At 40.4% G+C, this 20,442-nt stretch overlaps 1 protein-coding gene across 7 annotated transcripts in view; it reads right to left on the reverse strand.

Annotated features, from left to right (window-relative positions):
* The window catches only part of DLGAP1 (DLG associated protein 1), a 328,162-nt gene that overhangs the window by 253,768 nt on the left and 53,952 nt on the right, over positions 1–20,442 (reverse strand). For all 7 annotated transcript variants that reach the window (XM_032595388.1, XM_032595389.1, XM_032595387.1 and 4 more), the window contains exon 2: positions 8,356–8,570. In XM_032595388.1, coding sequence (XP_032451279.1) covers positions 8,356–8,570 — 215 coding nt within the window. The remainder of the gene's footprint in view (positions 1–8,355; positions 8,571–20,442) is intronic.

Genomic DNA, 20,442 nt, shown 5'->3' on the forward strand with positions numbered 1-20,442 from the left:
TCTGAAACCAGCCAACTAGATCCTAAGATCAATTAGTAGCTCAGTTTGATCAAAGCATAGAATATGTGTAAGGGAACAGCAGAAAAGAAGATCTCCAATGAGAATGGAGTCTTGTCGTGTGACATTGAATGCTATTGAGGACTAAGTATATGGACACAATGGAATTCAGAGATGATGTTTCGGTGACCTGGTAGAAAGTCTATAGAAGGAGTTATTGCCGGGAGAGGCTGGTGCCTGTAAGAGAGATGGGTCATTGTGGTCATTCAAATGAGGAGGGAAGCCTTAAAGCCTAAGAGGTGAGAGTTTGAGCTGCAATGTTTCAAGACAGAATTTGGGAAAATGGTAATTCAGGTGACAGAAATGGAAGAGTCAGGAAGAGCAGTGATGTACTCAAGGAGAAGTGAATTATTTGGGTGCCTAGAAATCTCATCTTCTTGCATATGCTTCATGTAAAAATCCAAGATGAATATACATGATAAGAACGTGGTGCTGGTCTTCGGCTTAGACTTAACTTAGACTCCACAGGCTGGGAAAATCTCACACAGACATTCTGTCCATTCCACCCAAGTCGGCAGAATTACCCAAGCTCTCAGAGAAGGACAGTTCAGGTTGTTTTAAAAGGTGCCTGGAAGCATTTGTCTTCAAATTCCCCACTTGGTTTATTTCATGATTAATAACTTTGCCATTAGAAGTTTCCCCTTGCAGCTAACCTAAGTTCCTTGGGCTGTCGTTTTGATGTCGTTTCCTCTTATTTATATACAGGAATGTCAGTGGTTTTCCTGTCCCATATGCATTCTCTGTAAAGATGGATTTATTTAGGACTCACACCCAACCTGCTTCCAAAAAGGATTAGAGGCGCCTCCTAATATGTCTGCCTAGGCTTCCTTTAAAGTAGCTTTTCTCATTCCTTCATAAGTGTGCTGCTCTCAGAGACGAACCAGGAGGATTTCTTTAACGATATAAAACAAAAGCCAAACTAATAACACGGACTATGCCTAAACAATAGTAATCTGCAATGAAAAAAAAAAAGAAAGAAAATGCTCTCCCCATGTCAAGTAGATTTTTATGACCAGAAAAAATTCTGGACAAAATGATAAACTTGAATACCTTTGGCCTCTGAATTTTTAGTTTATTTCTTCTCTGTAGTGCCTTCTTCCACCATTCTTAGATTCTAGGGCACAACTATATACTCTAGAGTATCTTTTAGGGTATATTTATGTCTCTAAAATATCTGTATTTATATAAATATATTTATAAAAACATCTATATATAAATATATATTTATAAACAAATGCATGTGTGTGTGTATATATATATATATATATATACACATGGGTGTGTGTGTGTATATATATATATATATATATATATATATATATTTTCCACTTGACTATGGAAAACCAGAAATTGGAAAAGAATTTAATAAATGTGTTGAAACCAAGGTATAAATGTCTCCCACAGGGACTTCAATATTAAAGGTCCTGAATAAATGAGTGAGTGATTACATGAATACCATTTCTGATTATAATTAGGGTGTTCTCTGTTACCTGGTTGTCTGCGCTTTAACGGGGAATGTAGATATTAAATTGAAGGCACAGTAGCCAGCAGACAGGCAGGATAAAGGATTTTAAATATCTCGGTAAACAGAAGTCTCCCTGGCATGCCAGTGGATAGCATTGCTGATCGGTACTGCGGGAGGGAACTGGGGAATCTTCATTTCCAGAACCCTTTTCTGGGGTCTTCCCCTGCTCATGTTTCTCCAGTCTTTGGTGCCTTGCCTGGTCATGAGAAGACAGCTCAGGTGACATACTGTATAGCCACAGAAAAGATACAGGTACAGGGTTTGTTATTACACTAGTCCTGATGGACGTGGACCCAGGCTCCGAAAAGCCTATCGCTTCTCCCTTGAACCTCAGGCATGAGCCAACGCCTCCTTATCTCTGACCCAATGGTCATTTGGCCCTTCTTTCCTTTACCCCAAGGCAAGCCTGAGTCAACATGTTCTCTCTCTGAAATGTATCTGAATTTCCTTTCATTCCTTCACCTCCCTCAAAGATATGCAAGCAGTTCTTTCCTCTTTGGGGTCATGGTCATTGTAGGGACAGTCTAATCTATGCAAGTGTCCTTCCAAAACAGGCTTTTCTTTTTTTTTTTTAATTTTTAATTTTTACATTTTATTTATTTTTGAGAGAGAGAGAGAGAGAGAGTGAGAGAGAGAGAGAGAGAGAGAGAGGGCACAAGTGGGGGAGGGGTAGAGAGAGAGGGAGACAGAATCCGAAGCAGGCTCCAGACTCCGAGCTGTCAGCACAGAGCCTGATGCGGGGCTCGAACCCACCAACCGTGAGATCATGACCTGAGCCGAAGACAGTTGCTTAACCGACTGAGCCACCCAGGCGCCCCAAAACAGGCTTTTCTAAAGAGCAATTATATCCCAAGAGACCAGGATGTGGTACAGATACAGGGCTCAACACACGCCCATCTCATTTGGAGGAAAGCATTCATACCTCAAAGAGGGACTGATTTTTCTTAACCTGGGCCTGGTGATCTGGGCTGACTATAATGGGCAATTTCTTGTAGCAGTTACTGTTTGTTTTGTTTTTCTATGAGCCTTATTTCTAGCAAGGGGTTGAAGGGTATTAAGATAATTTCTCTAGGGGCAGGTGAATGAGTTTTAGCTTTAACCTTTTCCCTTGTCTTATTATTGTGGAAGGTGGGTGGGTAAAGGAGTTGGGAGGATGGAATGTAATAGAGGAAAGTACCGTGGTCAGGAAAGGATTGGGAAACTATCTTGAGTTTATATCACTGAATTATATTCACAATATTGTACGGTCAGTTGTGTTCTGTTCTCTCTTCTATCGGAAAGATTGTCTGTTGTTATATGTGGAGTTATACTGGTGGTCAGGCAGGAGAGAAACGTCAAAGCATGTGGGAAAAACAGAGAACAAAGGAAAACAGAGACATTTCATACCATTTAGGACAGAGATGGGATGATATATATGGTTAGGTTCTTAAACACGGCTCACATCCTTAGGAAAAAAATGCTCTCATGTTCATATGCCTCAGGTCCCCCTTTTCTGGGGAGAGAAGGCACCTGGGGAACCGCAGGTGGGCAGCAGGGGCTTGTGGAATGCGAGGAACACTGTGTCCAGAGAGACAAAAGGGAGCAAGAAGTTTATTCAAAGATAATCAAAGATTATCAAAGATAATCAGAGACTCTAGCAAAAAGCTAGTTTTGGGTTCCTGATATAACACTGATACATTTTAAATTTCCAGAATTACAGTTGTAGGAGAACGCCTCATCTAACTCTTCTCAAATTATTTTGTTTACCAATGCTGATCCTTTTGTCTTTAAACCGTGAACTCCCAGTTCTTCCCTGCCTCATCCTTACAATTATATACAATAGTGGGGAAAGATCTCTCAGACACTGTGGGTGAGAGACAGCACTTCTTGGCATCAGTAGTCAATGAGAAGTGAGTGCTAGAGAACTGTGTTGAGAAGGGTTCTGAAGCCCAATCTGTGTTCAGCAGGAAGGGTACCGGGATCCATTAATGCTGGGATCGGGTAATGCTGTTTGCCATGGGCCTGGGGGTTCAGGAAGGGTGGGGAGTGGTGATGAGAGTTATCTAAGCGGTACCATCCATGCTAAGAGCCCAAGCCTCTCATTTAATTTGGGTGTATGTGTTCCAGGCTCGGATACATTAAACCAGTTGCCAAAGCCACACAGCTATTTAGTATTTCACCAATATACGTAAAAAAGAAGTTCAGGATCAGGAAAAGAATGCAGATTAAGAGGATTAGCCATTCTGAACATGCAAAACTACTGCCTTCAAGACATTGAGGACTGAACATGAACCTGCTTGAAGCCTTTTGTTAGACATTTTATCAAAAGTGCTAGGAGCTCTACCTGGTTACCCACAAAGTCAAACGTGCACAGAAGTCTGGGGCCCTCCTTGTCGATTTCAGAGGCCTTTGAAAGTGTGTAATGTTAGAGATTATTTCCTCCAGGAGCAAAGTTTTCTCAGTTCTTGGATGAAGAGATAAAGAAGTATGAAGACATTTTAACGTGTTATTTGCCTAGGATTAATGGACAGTTGAATTTAAATAGAGAATCTTTTAAATAGCAGCTTTTAAGAAAGTTCTTTCTACAAAATATCAGGGGCGGGGGGGAAAGGCCAAGATGGGATTTGGCCATGATTTTTTAACGAAGGCTGTAGTCTCAATGCTAAAATAAATAGCAAGTTATAACAAATCCAACTAAAAGAGTTAAATTCATTAGAGCCAAGCTGTGGTGACACGCTTTGAGGGAATTCTGGCCCCCAAACCTCTCTTCGACTTGCCTGAGAATTTACTGTTCAGCATCCAGAAATTATTATTTGAAAATAGTAATATTCTTGGAGAATAATCCATTTCAAGTTCATTGTTGGGTAATAACAAAAGAAGGGAAAGCTAGCGGTGGGGTGAAGGGATTTATTACTGGCTGTGGAAGGAGACAAGAGAGTGAAAGAAATAATGATCCTCAGTGAGTAGCTACAGGAATTTTGCAGCCCCAAGATGGAGTTCACTGTCTGAAGCCTGCTTATGACTCTAGAGTGTTCCACTGACCTTAGGACACAATAACACTGAGTGGGTGATGAAAACAACCCTCGTAAATAAACCCTCAAGATGCCTTTAAAAAATACAAAAGAGAGAAACAATGTAAGAAAGTAGGGAAGTGCTTTCTCTCCAACATTTCTGACAGAAGATAGGAGTTGAAAACCTCCAACAAAATGTTGCCCCAATCTCACTTGGCTAATTTTAGTTATCTTGGTTCATGGCTATGATTCATCCCTAAAGCTGTGAATTGCTGAGGAGGAAGGAGGAAAAAAAGTGACTTAAATGTCAAAGAAGTAAGAACAAAAATATAGTCTTCTTTTTTGGGGAACTAGAATTCCAGGATATGGGGATCTTTTTTTTTCTCATGAGGGATGGAATGCTTCGAACTTCTAGAGAAATAATGGTCTTGAGTCAAAACATCATTAAGGAATGGAAGACGGCATTGATTATAAGTCATGTCATGTTGGAATTTTTGCCTCCATAGTGCATTTCCTTTGTCTTCTTGTGTACCTCCGATACCATTAAACTAGCACTCACTAGGAATCATCTGGAGTTACGCATGACGGAAGCCTAATACGTAGACTATAATGAGGAATGGAATCCCTAACCCAGGTGAGGGAGGAATGAATGGAGACAAACGGAACCACGAGAAGTAAGCCTGGGCAATGGAATAGTAGGAAAGGGAAGAAAGGCACGTTTGAATGATGGTCAGATGTTGTCTTGCTTGCTAAAGAATAGAGATGGTTTGGTGAAATTCCATCTTGAGTTTCTGAGTTTTCATCTTGAGTAGAAAAAAGTTTCTCAATTCTTCAGGGGTCCCCTAGTAAATTGGTTACCATGTTGCATTTCCATAGGTTTGGAGGAAGAGAATAGTCACCAACTAACTCAGCTCGGTGACTGATTTCACTGTCCCAAGTAGCTGACCTCCAACAACAGCTTAGCCACTCTCCGTGTTTGTCTTGTTCTTAAAACTCTTCAACACTGCCGCTCTTAAAACTTCCGAGAAGTCAAGGAAGTATACAAGGGTTGTAAAAATAGGGCCCTGGGCTTGAGAGGAAGATGGTATTATGTAGGAAGCAAGATGAACAAGGAAGAATTCCAATGACTTCAGAGTGGATCGCCCACAGCCCTTGAAGCTGGGAGAAGAGTAGACCAGGGCACATGTGTGAGAGGTGATTTCTGCCCCTACCCCCCAGTCCTCAGCCTCCTCAGATCACTCTCCTAGCCTTTCTTACGCTCCGCTCCTTTCAGTTCTCCTCATACCTGGTTATTACAGCGGCAATTGCTGTATCTCATTACCTGCGACCTAAAGTGTCATTCAGCCAATGTGACACGTGCATCCTGATAGATAAACTAAGGGGGTACTAAGGTTCTGGAAGGGACTCTGTAGGTTGCAGAGTCCCACCGCTTGGTATACATTTGAGGCAACTGAGCTCTTGAAGGTCTAAGTGACTTTCTTGCGCAAAACATTCCCTCTTTTGCTTCTTCTGGAAGATGTTAATTGGCACCTTGGCTCTAGTGGAGAGATATTTTAAAGTCCATAGAAGATATCTGCCAGAAGTTATCCTTGGCCACCCTCATTTTAAACCACCTTGGCAGACTGCCTTTATTACACATCCAGTGTTTTGTTTTTTTTTTCTGACTGGGTACATTTAATTTTCTGAGCCTCCACGAGGTGTGCCAAAGTACAACAAAAACCTGTTTCTGTTTTTCATTTCCATGATCAACTTTTACCTTGTGTGGCAGTGTTATGGGTTGAATTACTTTCTCTCTCTCTCTCTCTCTCTCTCTCTCTCTCTCTCTCTATATATATATATATATATATATATATATATCAAAGTCCTAACTCCCAGTACCTGTGAACATGACCTTACTTGGAAATAGGGGTCTTGCAGATTTAATCAAGTGAAGATGAGGTCATTAGGGAGGGTTCTAATCCGATGTGAGTGGTGCGATGAGAAGACGGCTGTGTGAAGACACACATGAGATAGGCAGAGATTCAAGTGCTCCAGCTGGAAGCCAAAGAATGCCAAGGACTGGTGGCCCACAACCAGAAGCTGAGAGGAGGCAAGGAAGGATTGTTCTCAACAAGTTTCTCAAGGAGCATGGTCTCAAGGAGCATCGCAAGGTCTCACCGAGACCTGGATTTCTGACTTCTGGCATCCAGAACTGTGACATTACAAGTTTTTGTTGTTTCAAGCCACTTTGTTATGGCAGCCCGAGGAAACTGACACTTGCAATAATAAAGGCAAAGAGGAAGGGCAACTGGAGGCTGAAGGAAAGAAAAAAGAGCTTTCTTTCTTGGGTTGGTTTACTAATGTCATTGGTATTAAGTAAAAGTGTTTTTCAGTTTATTTATTTTGAGAGAGAGAGATAGATAAAGAGAGAGAGAGAGAGAGAGAGAGAGAGAGAGAGAGAATATGAATGGGGCAGGGGTGGAGACAGGGAGAGACAGAATCCCAAGCAGGCCCTGCGCTGTCAGCAGAGAGCCCGATGTGGGGCTCAAACTCATGAATCGTGAGATCATGACCTGAGCCAAGATCAAGAGTTGGCCACTTAACCAATGAGCCACCCAGGCACACTGGTATTAATTTTTTATTGAGGTGATCTGGAGAGGTTCCACATGACCCCTTGAAAAGAATTTGTGAGGGGACCTGTCCACTGTTTTAAGCTATAGCATTACTTTGCTGTTTAAGTAAGTTTCCATCATAGAATAGTCAGCTGTTTTTCAGTGTTTTAGCTTAATAGTCTAGTTTGTTTTCCTTAGCCTGATGGCTTTGGTCTTTTTCTATTTTATTTATTTTGTGTTTTAATATTTTATTTTGTAGCATAATATAAATGCATGAATAGCAGTACGTATTTCCTCAATACATGGGGAAAAAGACACTTAAAAATACAAATCATCCACAAAATATTTTTCAAATGATGATCCAAGCATTGATACATTCCAAGGCTCCGATTTACTCTCCATAAATAATACTAAAAATTAAATCAGGCTTTGCTTAAAATAATTTCAGTAGTTTCTTTTGCAGTGCTATTCTCTATTTACAAATAGCACAAATAGAGGTAAGGACTACTTATAATCATATTTTTCAAAACCAAAAACCGTTTTTTAACATTTGATTTTAAGTAATCTCTACCCCCAATGTGAGCTTGAACTTGTAATCCCAAGATCAAGAGCCACATGCTTCACCAACTGAGCCAGACAGGTGTCCCCCCAAATCCATTTTTAAGGTCTTACAAATTATATGCATTTAGCATCCAAATTTAAAAACCTATATCAAGAACCTTCACATATCATCCAAATTTTAAGCATAGCCACTTTCTATAAGCTTCTCCAAGATCATCTGCTCTATTGTATTACTCAGTTATCTGAAAAATCCAAAGGTCTCATAAGAAAGAGTTGTCCTGCAGATTTAGTGGTTAAGAAAACACCCAAGAGTTGAGATACATAGATCTTTTCATTGACCAGAAATCTTAATTCATTTCAGAAGCCATTCTGGATTGTTTCAAACTCTTCATCTTGGGGCTTGTGGTTCAGTTTATGATCTACGCAGCATATACATGGGTGCCCATGTCTTTGAAGGCACTGGGATACACAAGTCAGAACCCGTGTCAAAATCACTAGGCCATTCAGGGCATCACACTGCTCCATTTGTAGGGTGTCTTTTGCCCCAGTTACTCTGGGGGTCCCACGATCTGATTCTAGGTGAGAATACAAGGAGCCGGACTACCAGAAGTGTAGTGTTGGAAACACTTACTTGAGTGTGGTGAGTTCTGTAAGGGATGGCTGAGTAGCCTTGAGATAGCTTTCTCTTCGCGCAGCAACTTTGGGAGAAGGCTTGGGACTTGTGTCAGAGTCACCACTGTCTTCATCTCCCATGGCCTTGATGTAGCTGCCGCTCCGCATTCTTCGGCACGGAATTTCGTCGTCTTTACCTCTAGGGGTGTACCCTGTCCATTCATCCTGTGGAACCTATTCAGATATAAAACAGAGAATTCATTTTTAATAAAATCCTACACTTTTCTTTCCTTTATTGATTTTTTGGTATGACCCCGAATGTGGGTGATAGAGATAAATTATCTAAAACTTCAGACAATTACTTTTCACTAATGGTGTCTTACTATAGTTGGTTTGAAAATATTTGAATACATGCAATTCCGCGTCTCAATCTTTAAAACATCCTGTGTATTGGAAAAATTAAAACCATGGCCTCTGATTTACTTCTCATTTTTCTCATGCTAATAAGAATAAGAATTCCAAGAAATAATTCCAATAAGAATGCTGTTGAAAAGGAAAATAGTTTTATTTGAGATTTTCAATTATTTGTTTTCATTTGTCACTTAAAATTTAAGAATCTTTCACTTTTATCTCCACCGTCCTCACACTGTCCATCTCCACTATCTTGTATCCAGTCTCTCTGCTTCCTAAACCAGTTGCATTGACTTTCCAAAAACCTATTCTTTCAGAACGCCTCTTAATTTGGGTTCAGCCTCCATAGATCTACTGAAAGCAGTCTTTAAATGTTTCCAATGATCTCCTCATGAAAGCCAGTGACATTTTCTTAATTTAAATTATCCTTGGCCTCTGACTACACACACACACACACACACACACACACACACACACACGCACGCGCGAGCACCCCCAACCCTGAAGAGTTTCTGTACTTACCTGGTAGAGCTACTTATCTGAATTGTTCTTTTCCTCTTGCTTTCCTGCATCCTACTCTAAGTCCCCGTTTGGGGGTACCACACAAGAGTATGTTCTCAGCACACTGCTCCTTTTTCTTTCTACAGTCATTGCCTTTGAATTCAGCAGAGCACTACACTATGTTATAGAAGGCTTCTTTATGACTTTGTCTTCAGTTCCACTTAGATTTTCCATTTCCACACGGACTCAAACTAGGATCTCATTACTCCTCCACTTAGTAAAAGAAATGCACAATGACCACTCTTCTTATCCATTAAGGAGCAATAATCAGCCTTCAGTGTGTGGAACGGTACACAGGGCTTAATGAAAAGACACCAAAGAAGAAGGAGGCTGGTTTTTACCCTTAACGCATTTATAACAGCGATGAGAAGACAGAGCATAAACGCATTTGGGCATAGTTCCAAATCAACACACCAGCAAGTTTAAGGTATGGTGCCATAAATGGAATATGCACCAAAGAGAGACTGCAAGTAGGAGTTATCAGTAATGGTGACGGGGAAGGAGTAGCCAGGAAGGACTGGCCAAGTCTCAATGAGAAGGTAAACAGGCATTTAAGACTTTGATGCTATTTACGGATTATTCATCAATAATAGAGTGTTTCATTATTAACATTTAACTATGCTATGCAATTTGCTTAGAGGGTCTTATTTTAACAGCATAACAACTCTGTGCAAGTTTTCTTCTGTATTTCTCAGATGAGAAACAGGAAGTCAGAGGGCTTAAGGAATTTGCCAAAGAACACACAGCACTGGCATTCAAAGCATTTTGGTTTGACTCCCAAGATCAGAATTTACTTAACCTAAATTTTGTGATTAGTAATATATGAATTTTACATCTGAAGCGTTCGTAAAATTATCCACGATGACACATACACATATTAGACACAGGTTTCTAAATGTTGTTAAGTTCTGGGAAGTGAAAATACATGTTCCATTAAAAAGAGCACTATACTCTGCTCCTTAAATTATGACTGTATTTGCATAATTTGAAAGCTTATGTCTAGAAACATCAGACTGAAGAGATGCTGCTTCTTATGGACCTGAAACAGTGGTTTGTGAGTTCTAATTTGGAAAACTACCAGTGAAGTTAGGCTAAGCTTCATTATGCAGTTTGTTTATTTTAACAGATTTTTAAGCGGCACTTCCTATGTGCAGGCACTGTTCTAAGTGCTTTGTAAATGCTCTCTCATTTGATCCACACAGCTGAAGGGTACTATTATTATTATCCCCAGTTTACAAATGAGGAAACTGAAGTTATGTAACTGGACCAAAGTCTCAGCTACAAAGGGGCAGAATTCCAACCTGGCAGCTCGTGAGGACTTGCTCTTGACCACTATTTAATGCTGTCTCTCTTTCTGGGCCATGATGTGTGGCATCTATGGAACCAAATAACTGTAGTCCCATGACACCTTCGTAATCCATTGCATCTGATTCATTTGCCATTTATTAATCATGGTAGTAACAATGTGGAGTTTTTGCTTTAGCTGAATAGCATCAAAATCACCATAGCAACAAGGAAGATTTCTCAGTGAAATTATAAACGTTTGGAACAGTCTTGTTTTTCTTCAATTGGCAGGTGACTCATTGTAAAGATATGATCATGTTCAGAACCTCACTATTGGCTTAGCGATTACATTTTATAAATTAAATTGGTACAGCTTAGGGTCACAGATGATGCACACAGCGTTTGCCATTTCTCAGCACTGATGCATAGCTCCTAAATAAGCACTGGTCTCTGGAATATGTCAGAGACCAAGGACAAACTTATATCCGGTCATATCACTTACGAAACAAAACATGGCAAATTGCTGTTTAGATGTTTTTTCCAAAGTTAGTTTATGGCAGAAACTTGGACTTATACGAGAAACAGGTTGCTTCTGTTGCCAAGGGAACCAACTGGAAAGTATTTAATCTGAATACCTCTCAATGAAACAGTTTGCAAATGATAGCAGCTAAGAAGTTGTATGGAATGGAATTTAAAAATTAACACATTATTCATAGACCTAAGGGTAGCCGACGATAAGATTACCTATAAGATAATGCAGAAATCAGTTGTAGGAAAAGTGTAAAGAAACAGAAAATCAAGATCTTGGAGAAGGAAAATAATGTCACTGAAGTTGTTATGATTGAGCCAGAATTTTTATTCTGACTCTTTCAACCTCTAAAGCAGAAGAGGAGACAGTGGCATACCCCTCCGTAAGGGGCCCAAGTGGGAAATGTTACTCCCCCCCCCCTTTTTTAACAAGAGAAAAGCATACTCATTTTATTATTTTTTTACATGTACTTGGGAGCCTTCACAAGAGAATGAAGATCCAAAGAAGCAACTGGAGCAGGAAACTTTTATACCCTGTAGACAAAGAAATAATAAATCTGTGAAGAATTGATAAGACAAAGGGATTTGGGCTGGGGCAGTAAATGGTGAAGAAGTAACTAAGGAGATAAGGGTGAACCTAACAAGTTTGTGGATTTCGCTGGCGCCATGTCTGGGCTGATAAGTCTGTCTCCGTGTTGCTCCCTTTTGATTGGAAAGAGAGGAAGGAGAGTCATTGGCACAGCCACCGCTGTGATCTAGTCAAAGGTTGATGTGTCTTTCTGCCTCAGTTGCACAGAAAGAAAAAATGTAGGGAAATTCAAATTTACAACTGTCTGAGAAAGCCTTCAGTATGAATGGTCTTGGCAGTTTAAAGGAATAGAAGTCTTGGTAAGGAGAGGAAGCTGGAGCAGACAGAAAGGCAGCCTGGGCACTTGAGGACGACAGGCCAGCCGGATGGCCCGCTTGTCTGCACCAACCCTGGGGGTGGTTGGACCCAACGGATGTTAAGGAAACAGTAATAAAATCCATATTGTAGTTGTTATGAGTTAGAGTAAAGAAATTATTTGCTTTTTAATGCTTATGCTTAAGCATTAAACTCCAATAGAGAGCTTTATTTTTGAGAAAACAAAATGAGGATTAGTGTGCATTTTTCTATTTTAAGAATAGCCAGTCTATAATTTAGACCACATGTCATAGCTCACAAGTATAGAAGACTTACTTCTGACCAAGGAATGACCATAACCAAGTGCTATCATCTTCTAATTACAGGATGAGGATGTTTTCTTAAATGAAATAGTGTATGGGCACTGAATGATGGGTCATTGTAATTGTAGCTGTTCAGTTATGGAACAGGAGAAAATTAAACATGCTCTAATGGGGCATGCTTGCATTTTCTCAGTCTCATCCCCTGCCTCTCTGTTTGTCTCTCTCCCTTATTCCTTTATATCTACAAGTATGTTTTGCCCGTTTCTTTTCCAGCCATGGTCTGGGTGTGCCTGGAATATGGAACAGTGAACAAAATAAATATTGATCTCACACTACGGAGCATACATTCCAGAAGCAGTGCAGGAAGAAACAGATAATAGTTAAGCACACACATAAATGAACAAGATAATCTCAGGAATCATAAATGCCATTAGGAGAATAAGATGGGGTAATGCAACAAAGTGGCTGGAGGGGGACTACTTTAACTCGTTCCTTGGAGAAGCCACTAGGAAAGCAGTAATATTCCAGAGGAGATCTGCTGACCAAAGGAGGCAGCTTAGAGGAGAGCTGGGAAGAGCTTCCAGACAAAAGGTTCAGCCAGCATGGAGTCCCTAGAGTAAGAATAAGATTGGTGTGTAATTAAAGCCTAGGAACAAAAATGACAGTGTGACTGGAGAGTACCCAGCAAGAGGAAAGTGATACAAGGAAAGGCTAGGGGTGTAGGGCCAGATCATGTAGGGTCTTGTAAGACTGTCTCAAAACTTCCTTCCAGGCTGAACTCAGAAATTCTAAAGCTCCTTCCAACTGTTCCAGATTAAATTGATCTTTTAAATGAAATCTATAGCATATATCATATGCTATATAGCATAGATTTAATGAAATCTATGCATATAGCATGTATATAGCATATATATATATATATATATATATATATATATATATATAGCATATATATAGCATACATAAGGAGTCAGCAAACTATAGCTCACAGACTAAATCCAGCTTGCCATGTGTATTTACAAATAAAGTTTTATTGGCACACAACCATACCCATTCATTACACATTGGCCGTGGCTAATGTCAAGTTACAAGAGCTGAGTTGTATGGTTGTGTTGAAGGCTATATGGCCCCAAACCTGATTCACATCTTCCTTCTGCACACTTAATGTGCATAATCACACAATGGCACTTATATACACTATTTGTTTTATGTGTTTTTGTGTCATCTCTCCAACTACTAGGTAAGGCAACTGAAATGAGGTAAGCAGTATTGCTGGAGGGTCAGAGGTGTGAGCTCTACATGTAGACTACCCAAGTTTGAGTTCCTGCTGTGTCAGTAACTAGGTACAGGCCTCAATTTTCTTGTCTGTTTCCTACCCATAGAGTTATGCCTGGATTAAATGAAGTAATGTGCCCAAGAGCATAGGGAGTGTTCAGCAAAGGTATTTTTGGGGAGCTCTGGACTATTGTTAGCACACACACACTCCCTCCCCACCCCCCCCAAGGGATGACATTGGCTTTCCAAGAAGACTCTGATGCCTGCTTCCAATTTTCTTTCTCAAGGGAGGGGCAGGAATAATTGAAATATATTAAGCGAAAACATAAAGTCCTAATATACTGTCTACTCCCATCAATTTTAAATGAGAGTTCCCATCAGGAAGTACTCCCAGCTCTCTGTCCTGGGGTCTCATCTCTATTCTGCAGGATTGAGAGGGAAGCCTACAGCCTTTAGGCCACTGGAAGTTTGCCTGGCTTCCCAGTGATTGAATCCTAAATGCCTCTTTTTGGCTTACAAAGCAGAAATTTTAGAGAGGAAAAAAAAAACAGCCAACCAAACAAACAAAGGAAACACCTCCCGAGGAACTATTTTTGTATTCAAAGTTTTGTTTTGTTTTAAAACTTTGACCCCAAACCTGTGCCTTCCAGATGTATGAGGGCTGTCAAGGCCAAGAGGTGGGGGTGAGGGGGCCTCTGGGCTGCATGGAGGTTCTGCTCTGTGCAGTGCTGAGTCACAGAGGTGGTGGTGGGGGGGTTGAAAGGGAAAAGGGGGGGGCACACTTATTACTGTTTACCTCGCTATTTCTAGGGCTTAGTACATTGCCAGAAAGACCAGAGGTTTCTGGGTAAACATGACACTAAACGAATGAATGAATTCCAACAACAGCTTTGTTTTCACTCACTGTGTGTGACCTTGGATAAGTCACTTCACTTCTTTGATTCAGACTTTCCATCTCTAAAATGGGGGTGATAATAGAGGTGTAATGAATAGAAATAATGTGTGTGAATATAGTTTGTGGACTTCAAAACATCATAAAAATCTGAGACAAAGGTTAGAAAGCTGTCTCTTTATGGCTACTTTTAAAGTACGGCCAGCCATAAATATATTGGGGATTAAAAAGCAGCGGTATTTTAGCTGAGGATCTTCGGCTCATTAAAGTAGATAGATGTTCTACAGGGCACCTGGGTGTCTCAGTCAGTTGGGCATCCGACTTTGGCTTAGGTCATGACCTCACTGTCCATGGGTTCGAGCCCCATGTCAGGCTCTGTGCTGATAGCTCAGAGCCTGGAGCTTACTTCAGAGTCTGTGTCTCCCTCTCTCTCTGCCTCTTCCCTGCTCATGCTCTGTCTCTCCCTGTCTCAAAAATAAATAAACATTAAAAAAAATTTTTTTTAAATGTAGATGTTCTAGTATAAGAATATACTATATATATATACTACATACTATATACTATATACTTTATAATATAATATACATATTATCCTATGTAAAAATATAAAAATTTCATACACAAAAATGTATTTATCTCTCTTTTAGGATCTTTAAAAGTAGACTGTCTTCTGGTGCTGCCATTTCCCCTCTCCTTTAGGTTTCCCCAAACTCAGTTAAAAGAGAATCACACTCGTTCTGGGAGATCTGTGAGGAAAAGCTGTGATGAACTAGGGGTCCTTAAAAAGTCTTTCCCATGAGGAACCTTGAAAAGTTATATGATCCAAGATAATACCTTCCGTTCTGAATGTCTCAAACATTTTGCTGATTTTGGGGGCTCGTATCCCCACTTGGTTAATGAAGTTTCCATTCTGAAAAGACAAAGTACACTTACTTCCTTCAGCTTTCCTCTAATATCCAAATGCCACATTGTCCTGAATCTAAGATATCATTGCAAAACCCTCGGTGTTTTTTTGTGCCACTAAGAAAGAAATAAATGCCACCAACTAAACTCTGACTCTCCCTAGATGATATGATTCATTCCAGTATCAAAGATGCCAAAGCATGAAAAATTTATCTTAGAATCAAATGCCTTTTAAAGAGTATGTGCAAAAATAAAAACAAGACATGGCTGTATTCTGGGATTATAGAACTTATAATAGTTCTATTATTAGAACTATTGTTATAGTTCTAGAACTATAGAACTTAATGTTCATATTTAATAGTGGCCAAATTGATAATAATAATTAGCATTCATCTGCGCCATGCTTTTGCAAACAAACAGAAGCTCACATGTCTCATGATCCTTACAACTACCTTGAAGGATAAGAAGAAGTATTATAATCTTAGCTTGTCAAAAAAAGAAATTGAAGTCCAGAGAGGTTAGTAGTTAGTATACGTTGATACTATACCCAAGATGGGGTCTACTGTCACAGTCCAGGGATTTACCACCCTCACCTTCCCCCCCCCCCCCCCCCCCCCCCCCCCCCCCCCCCGTCCCCCCACCGCTGCTCTCCATATTCAGATCTTGGCTGTCTTTTGAATAACAATTGTTATTTTATGGTAATCTAAAGAATACATATTTCAGATAAGAAAAAAAACCCCTCCGTATAGTTTTAAGTTCTGTCCAGAGGAAAAAAAGTTAATAAAACAAATGAAAGACTACAAGCCTTTAAGTATAATTTATGAGAAATACTATTTCAGACAAGAGAAGGCTTACTTTTAAAAGGCTCTTCCAAAGGACCTGTGGTTTCAGTCCCCCACTTTTGCTGGGCTGCAGTCAGTACAGTGTAACTACATGTAGATAGAGTCAGACATTTTGTGCCAGTGATGGTCTGAGAGATGGTGGCTGGAAGATGAAGCCATGTGTGGGTGACTCCTGGAGAGCGGATTATCTCAAGATGGAAGGTTGGATGGTGAGGTTTGGAGGAATGAAAATGTGTGAGATTTTGGGAAATCTGAGAGCCACAAAAGGAATGCAGACCCTTAGAAAGCTGGGACAGCAGGAATGGAACATATGTCCTGAAATATACCAGGGTAGGCCAGTGCAATTCTGTGAGCAGGTCGGGATGGCAGACATTTGGGAGGAAAACCCAAGAATCTAAGGCTGAGGTGGGACTGAAATCAAAGTTCTATTTCGTCAGGAACCAAGGAAGCTAGGAGAAATAAGTTAGGCATTTTATTGGTGGGATAGAAATAAGGACAATATGGCAAGTTGGAGCAGTGGTTAAAATGGTGGACATCAATAATCGGTTGATATTCGCAAGGCTACCCTTGCATCTGTCGATCCCTTCAGCAATTGAGTATTTCTATTAGAGGAACCAGGTAAATGAGGGCGCTGGGCTATGGCTGAGGGGGTCAACCTACTTGGTCTTACCTGAGCTCATGAAGAAGGATAAATATGGGGAGGAAAAACTGTATTTATGAAAGGAGAGCTAGGGATTTGATATATATGGAGTAATCTGACATTTGTGGAATAATCGCAGAGGGCTGGAAGAGATACCTTACTTTAGTGCTTCCAGCAGCCCTGTGAAACAGGCATTACTATGTCCATTTTACTGCCACAAAACTTAGATTCCAAAAGCGGAAATGACTCGCTCAAGGTCATAATAACGAGTAGGAGTCTGGATTTGTCTGACATCACAGCTTTAATATCACCCTGCCTCCGATGACTGTATGCTGATTGAGTCACTGAACAAATAAACGAAAAAAAAAATGGAGCTTATGCTCCCACTCAACTGTATTTTTAAAATAAACATAAAATGTAACCACTGAAATAAGCATAAATATTATCTTGTCATTAACTTGCTAGCACCAATGAGGAGGGCTTAAAGTAATAGACACCTAAGTAGGAAGTAAAACAGCATTTGCTGTCTCGCTGTTTCATGGTGCCCTGACCAACTGCTGTTATCAGCGCTTAAACACAAATGGACAGCTTTGCGGGGAGTAGAAAACTTGAAGGACAACGACACCTTTCAAGGATGGCTTTGGGGGCCTGGATGCACCCCAGTGAGAAGGAGGCTTCACCCTGGATTTCAAGTGCCTGCCTACAACTTGTTACAGAAATGGCGTGAATGTATCGGCCTTCTAAGCACTTTTAGTGAGCTCTCAGATTCCCTACTCACTCGGGTCCTTTGCATCTTCTTTACAGCTGGGAGAACTGCTTTTCTGCTCCACACAGCTTTCAACTTGACAAATGCGACTTGGCATAAATGTCCCTGTAGCCTTTTAAGCTTGCTCTTCTCATAGCAAAAAGCAGAAAAAAAGAGCAAGAATAGGAAAATTACAATTATGCGATGTGCAGATCCCAAGGCCTGACTGGTGTTTTCCAATCAGATTTCTCTGACAACCGCCCTTTCTAACTCCCCATGAAACCCAAAGCGGGTGTAAACCTTCATTTGCTTCAGATTGCTTAAAAATTACCTTTTAAGGACAAGAGTAAATACCTACCTCTTTTTAAATAAGGCTTATTAGACCCTTTGCTACATCACCCTCCAAATAAAAATTATTAAACACCCTCAAATAGAACTTTGTAAACAGTACTAGGCCATGGTGATTCGCTCACTGTGCCCCTATGGAATTATCCTCACCCACCAACGTTTATAGGAATCTACAGGGTACTTAGCACAATAGTAGGTGCCGGGTAAATACACCAAAAGCATTTTATAAAACACAGTCTCTGGTCTCAACGGGATTTACAAATTTTAAGTGGATTGGGCAAATCTGGGGGATAAGTGAAGGAAAGGGAAAAATAGCTTTAGAGCAAGTCAAGCTGAGTAGAGTATTTCAGTACGTTTGAATGACCTACTGGGTTTGTGCTTTGTTCTTAAAAATCTTCTTCCCTGGTGGTCAAACTGTTCCTTAGGAGTTGAACGTACATGTGTATGAAGTGCATGGATGCCGTTGAGAAAAGGCATTGTGGGAGAAATGTGAGGGGCGAGGTCCGTGACCCCTCAAAGGAGAGGAGGGATCCTGGCGACCAGTGGAAAATGTTACTGAGGTGATAGCTGACATCAGAGGGGCTGCTATCTACGATTCCACATCAAGAAGTAGTAGCTAAGATACCACATTCTGATGTAATTTCAGGCCAGGGGAGGAAAATTAATTTTCTTCATCGTCCCCCCTGTATTTTGATGGTGGTGGACATCTGTGGGGTTTGCTGCCCTGGTTCTACTTCTGGTTCTTGTAGTTACAACCCCATGATTCTGCTCTGGAGAACCCTTCCTCCCCAGAAGGAACTGCACTTGAGGATTGGCTAAGCCAATTAGCATATCACATTCCCTGCTTGGCTTGAGGCTGAGAGCGTGATCTAAGCCTATTCGGTGAGCAAGCGTCTCGACCGTTGCTTGGAATGCTGGGTCAAAGATATTTCCTCTCTCATTCAGTACATCCACAGTGAAGTAGCTAGCCTTAGGGCCTGCTAGTGGCCATTGTATAATCCCAACACGCAAATATTACCTCATACAATACAAAACCCTCTGTTGTTATTAATCCCATTGCAAAGATGAGAAAATTGAGACTCGGTGCTATTAAATAACTTACACTAAATTTTACAGCTGGTAAGTCACACTAGAATTGGAGGGCAGGTTTGTTTCAAATTTCTATGTTCTTTTCATCATATCATTTTGCTGTCTGTAAGTTTCAAAACAGCAATTTTCCGTTAAACATAAAACTCAAGCATTAAGCTACTGGGGGCTATAATGCTGTAACATTTTGAAAACCGTAACAAGTAGAGAGGGGTAGATGCTTGAAAGAACCAAAAGACTTGAAAAACTCATGTCCACAGAACACCTGTCATCCAGCAGTTATAGTTGGCTACTAGTTTTTGTGAAATAAAAGCAAGAAAACAAGCATCCTAAAAGAGAGCAAGATTAAAAACAACAGAGGTTTACGTCTCTAGTAAGTATTTCACATTTATTTCCGTTGACTTATAGGAGATGAGCTAGTTTGGAGCCCTTTCTTATTTTTTAATGCAACTGCTCATTTCTCACATGTCTTTCAGGCATATTGGAGGCATATCTGATGGTTTGCAATGGCTAGATGAGCCATCATATTTTCCCATTAGTGGTGTAGTCATACATGACGACATCTGCCCACTACATCCCCTATGGTTGTAGCTATAATTCCAAAACTTGAATTCCCTGAGGCAAATTAGAATTCTGTGCCTGGTGCTCAAAAGCAGAGATGTGGGTAGAAGGTTGGTGATCTTCCTCTTGAGGTAGATAGAAGCCCATGTGTAGTTCATCAGAACTGAACTTCAGTGTTGGGTAAAATCTTCTATGTGTCTCAGCAGTTCTGAGCCCCCACTGCTTGTCAATGTTTATGACTATAGTTTTTTCCTTAGAACTTCAAGTCTGATAATCTTGGAACAGCTAGTTTGCAGTCCACAGAATATCAAGTCAATCATCTCCAGTATTAATACTTAATTCAAAATTACAAATTTTTGCAGTAGATTTCAGCAAATATTTTCCTTTAGTTTACCATTAAGTCTGGGATACTAAGTTTTCTCAAATGAGCTCATAGATTATTACCCTTGTGAACCATTAAACTTAGCTGTTTGGCATATAGTAGAAAAAAAAACAATAGATTTGAGAAGAGAAAAAGTTCAAAATATCCTTCTTTTAAAAAATCGCTATCATCTGATTACTAGTGCACCTTGGTGCTGTTTGGTCTTTGTATTCCAAGTTACATTCATGACACCTAAAAGTATACTGTATTCAGGGGCACCTGGGTGGTTCAGTGGGTTAAACATCTGACTCTTGATCTCAGCTCAGGTCATGATCTCACCGTTCATGGGTTCAAGCCCTGCCTCTGGCTCTGTACTGATAGCGTGGAGCCTGCTTGGGATTCTCCTCTTCCTGTCTCTCTGCCCTTCCCCTGTTCATTCTCTCTCTCTCTCTCTCTCTCTCAA

The sequence above is a fragment of the Lynx canadensis genome, chromosome D3 (assembly GCF_007474595.2).
Source record: "Lynx canadensis isolate LIC74 chromosome D3, mLynCan4.pri.v2, whole genome shotgun sequence".
In the NCBI taxonomy this organism is placed as follows: domain Eukaryota; kingdom Metazoa; phylum Chordata; class Mammalia; order Carnivora; family Felidae; genus Lynx; species Lynx canadensis.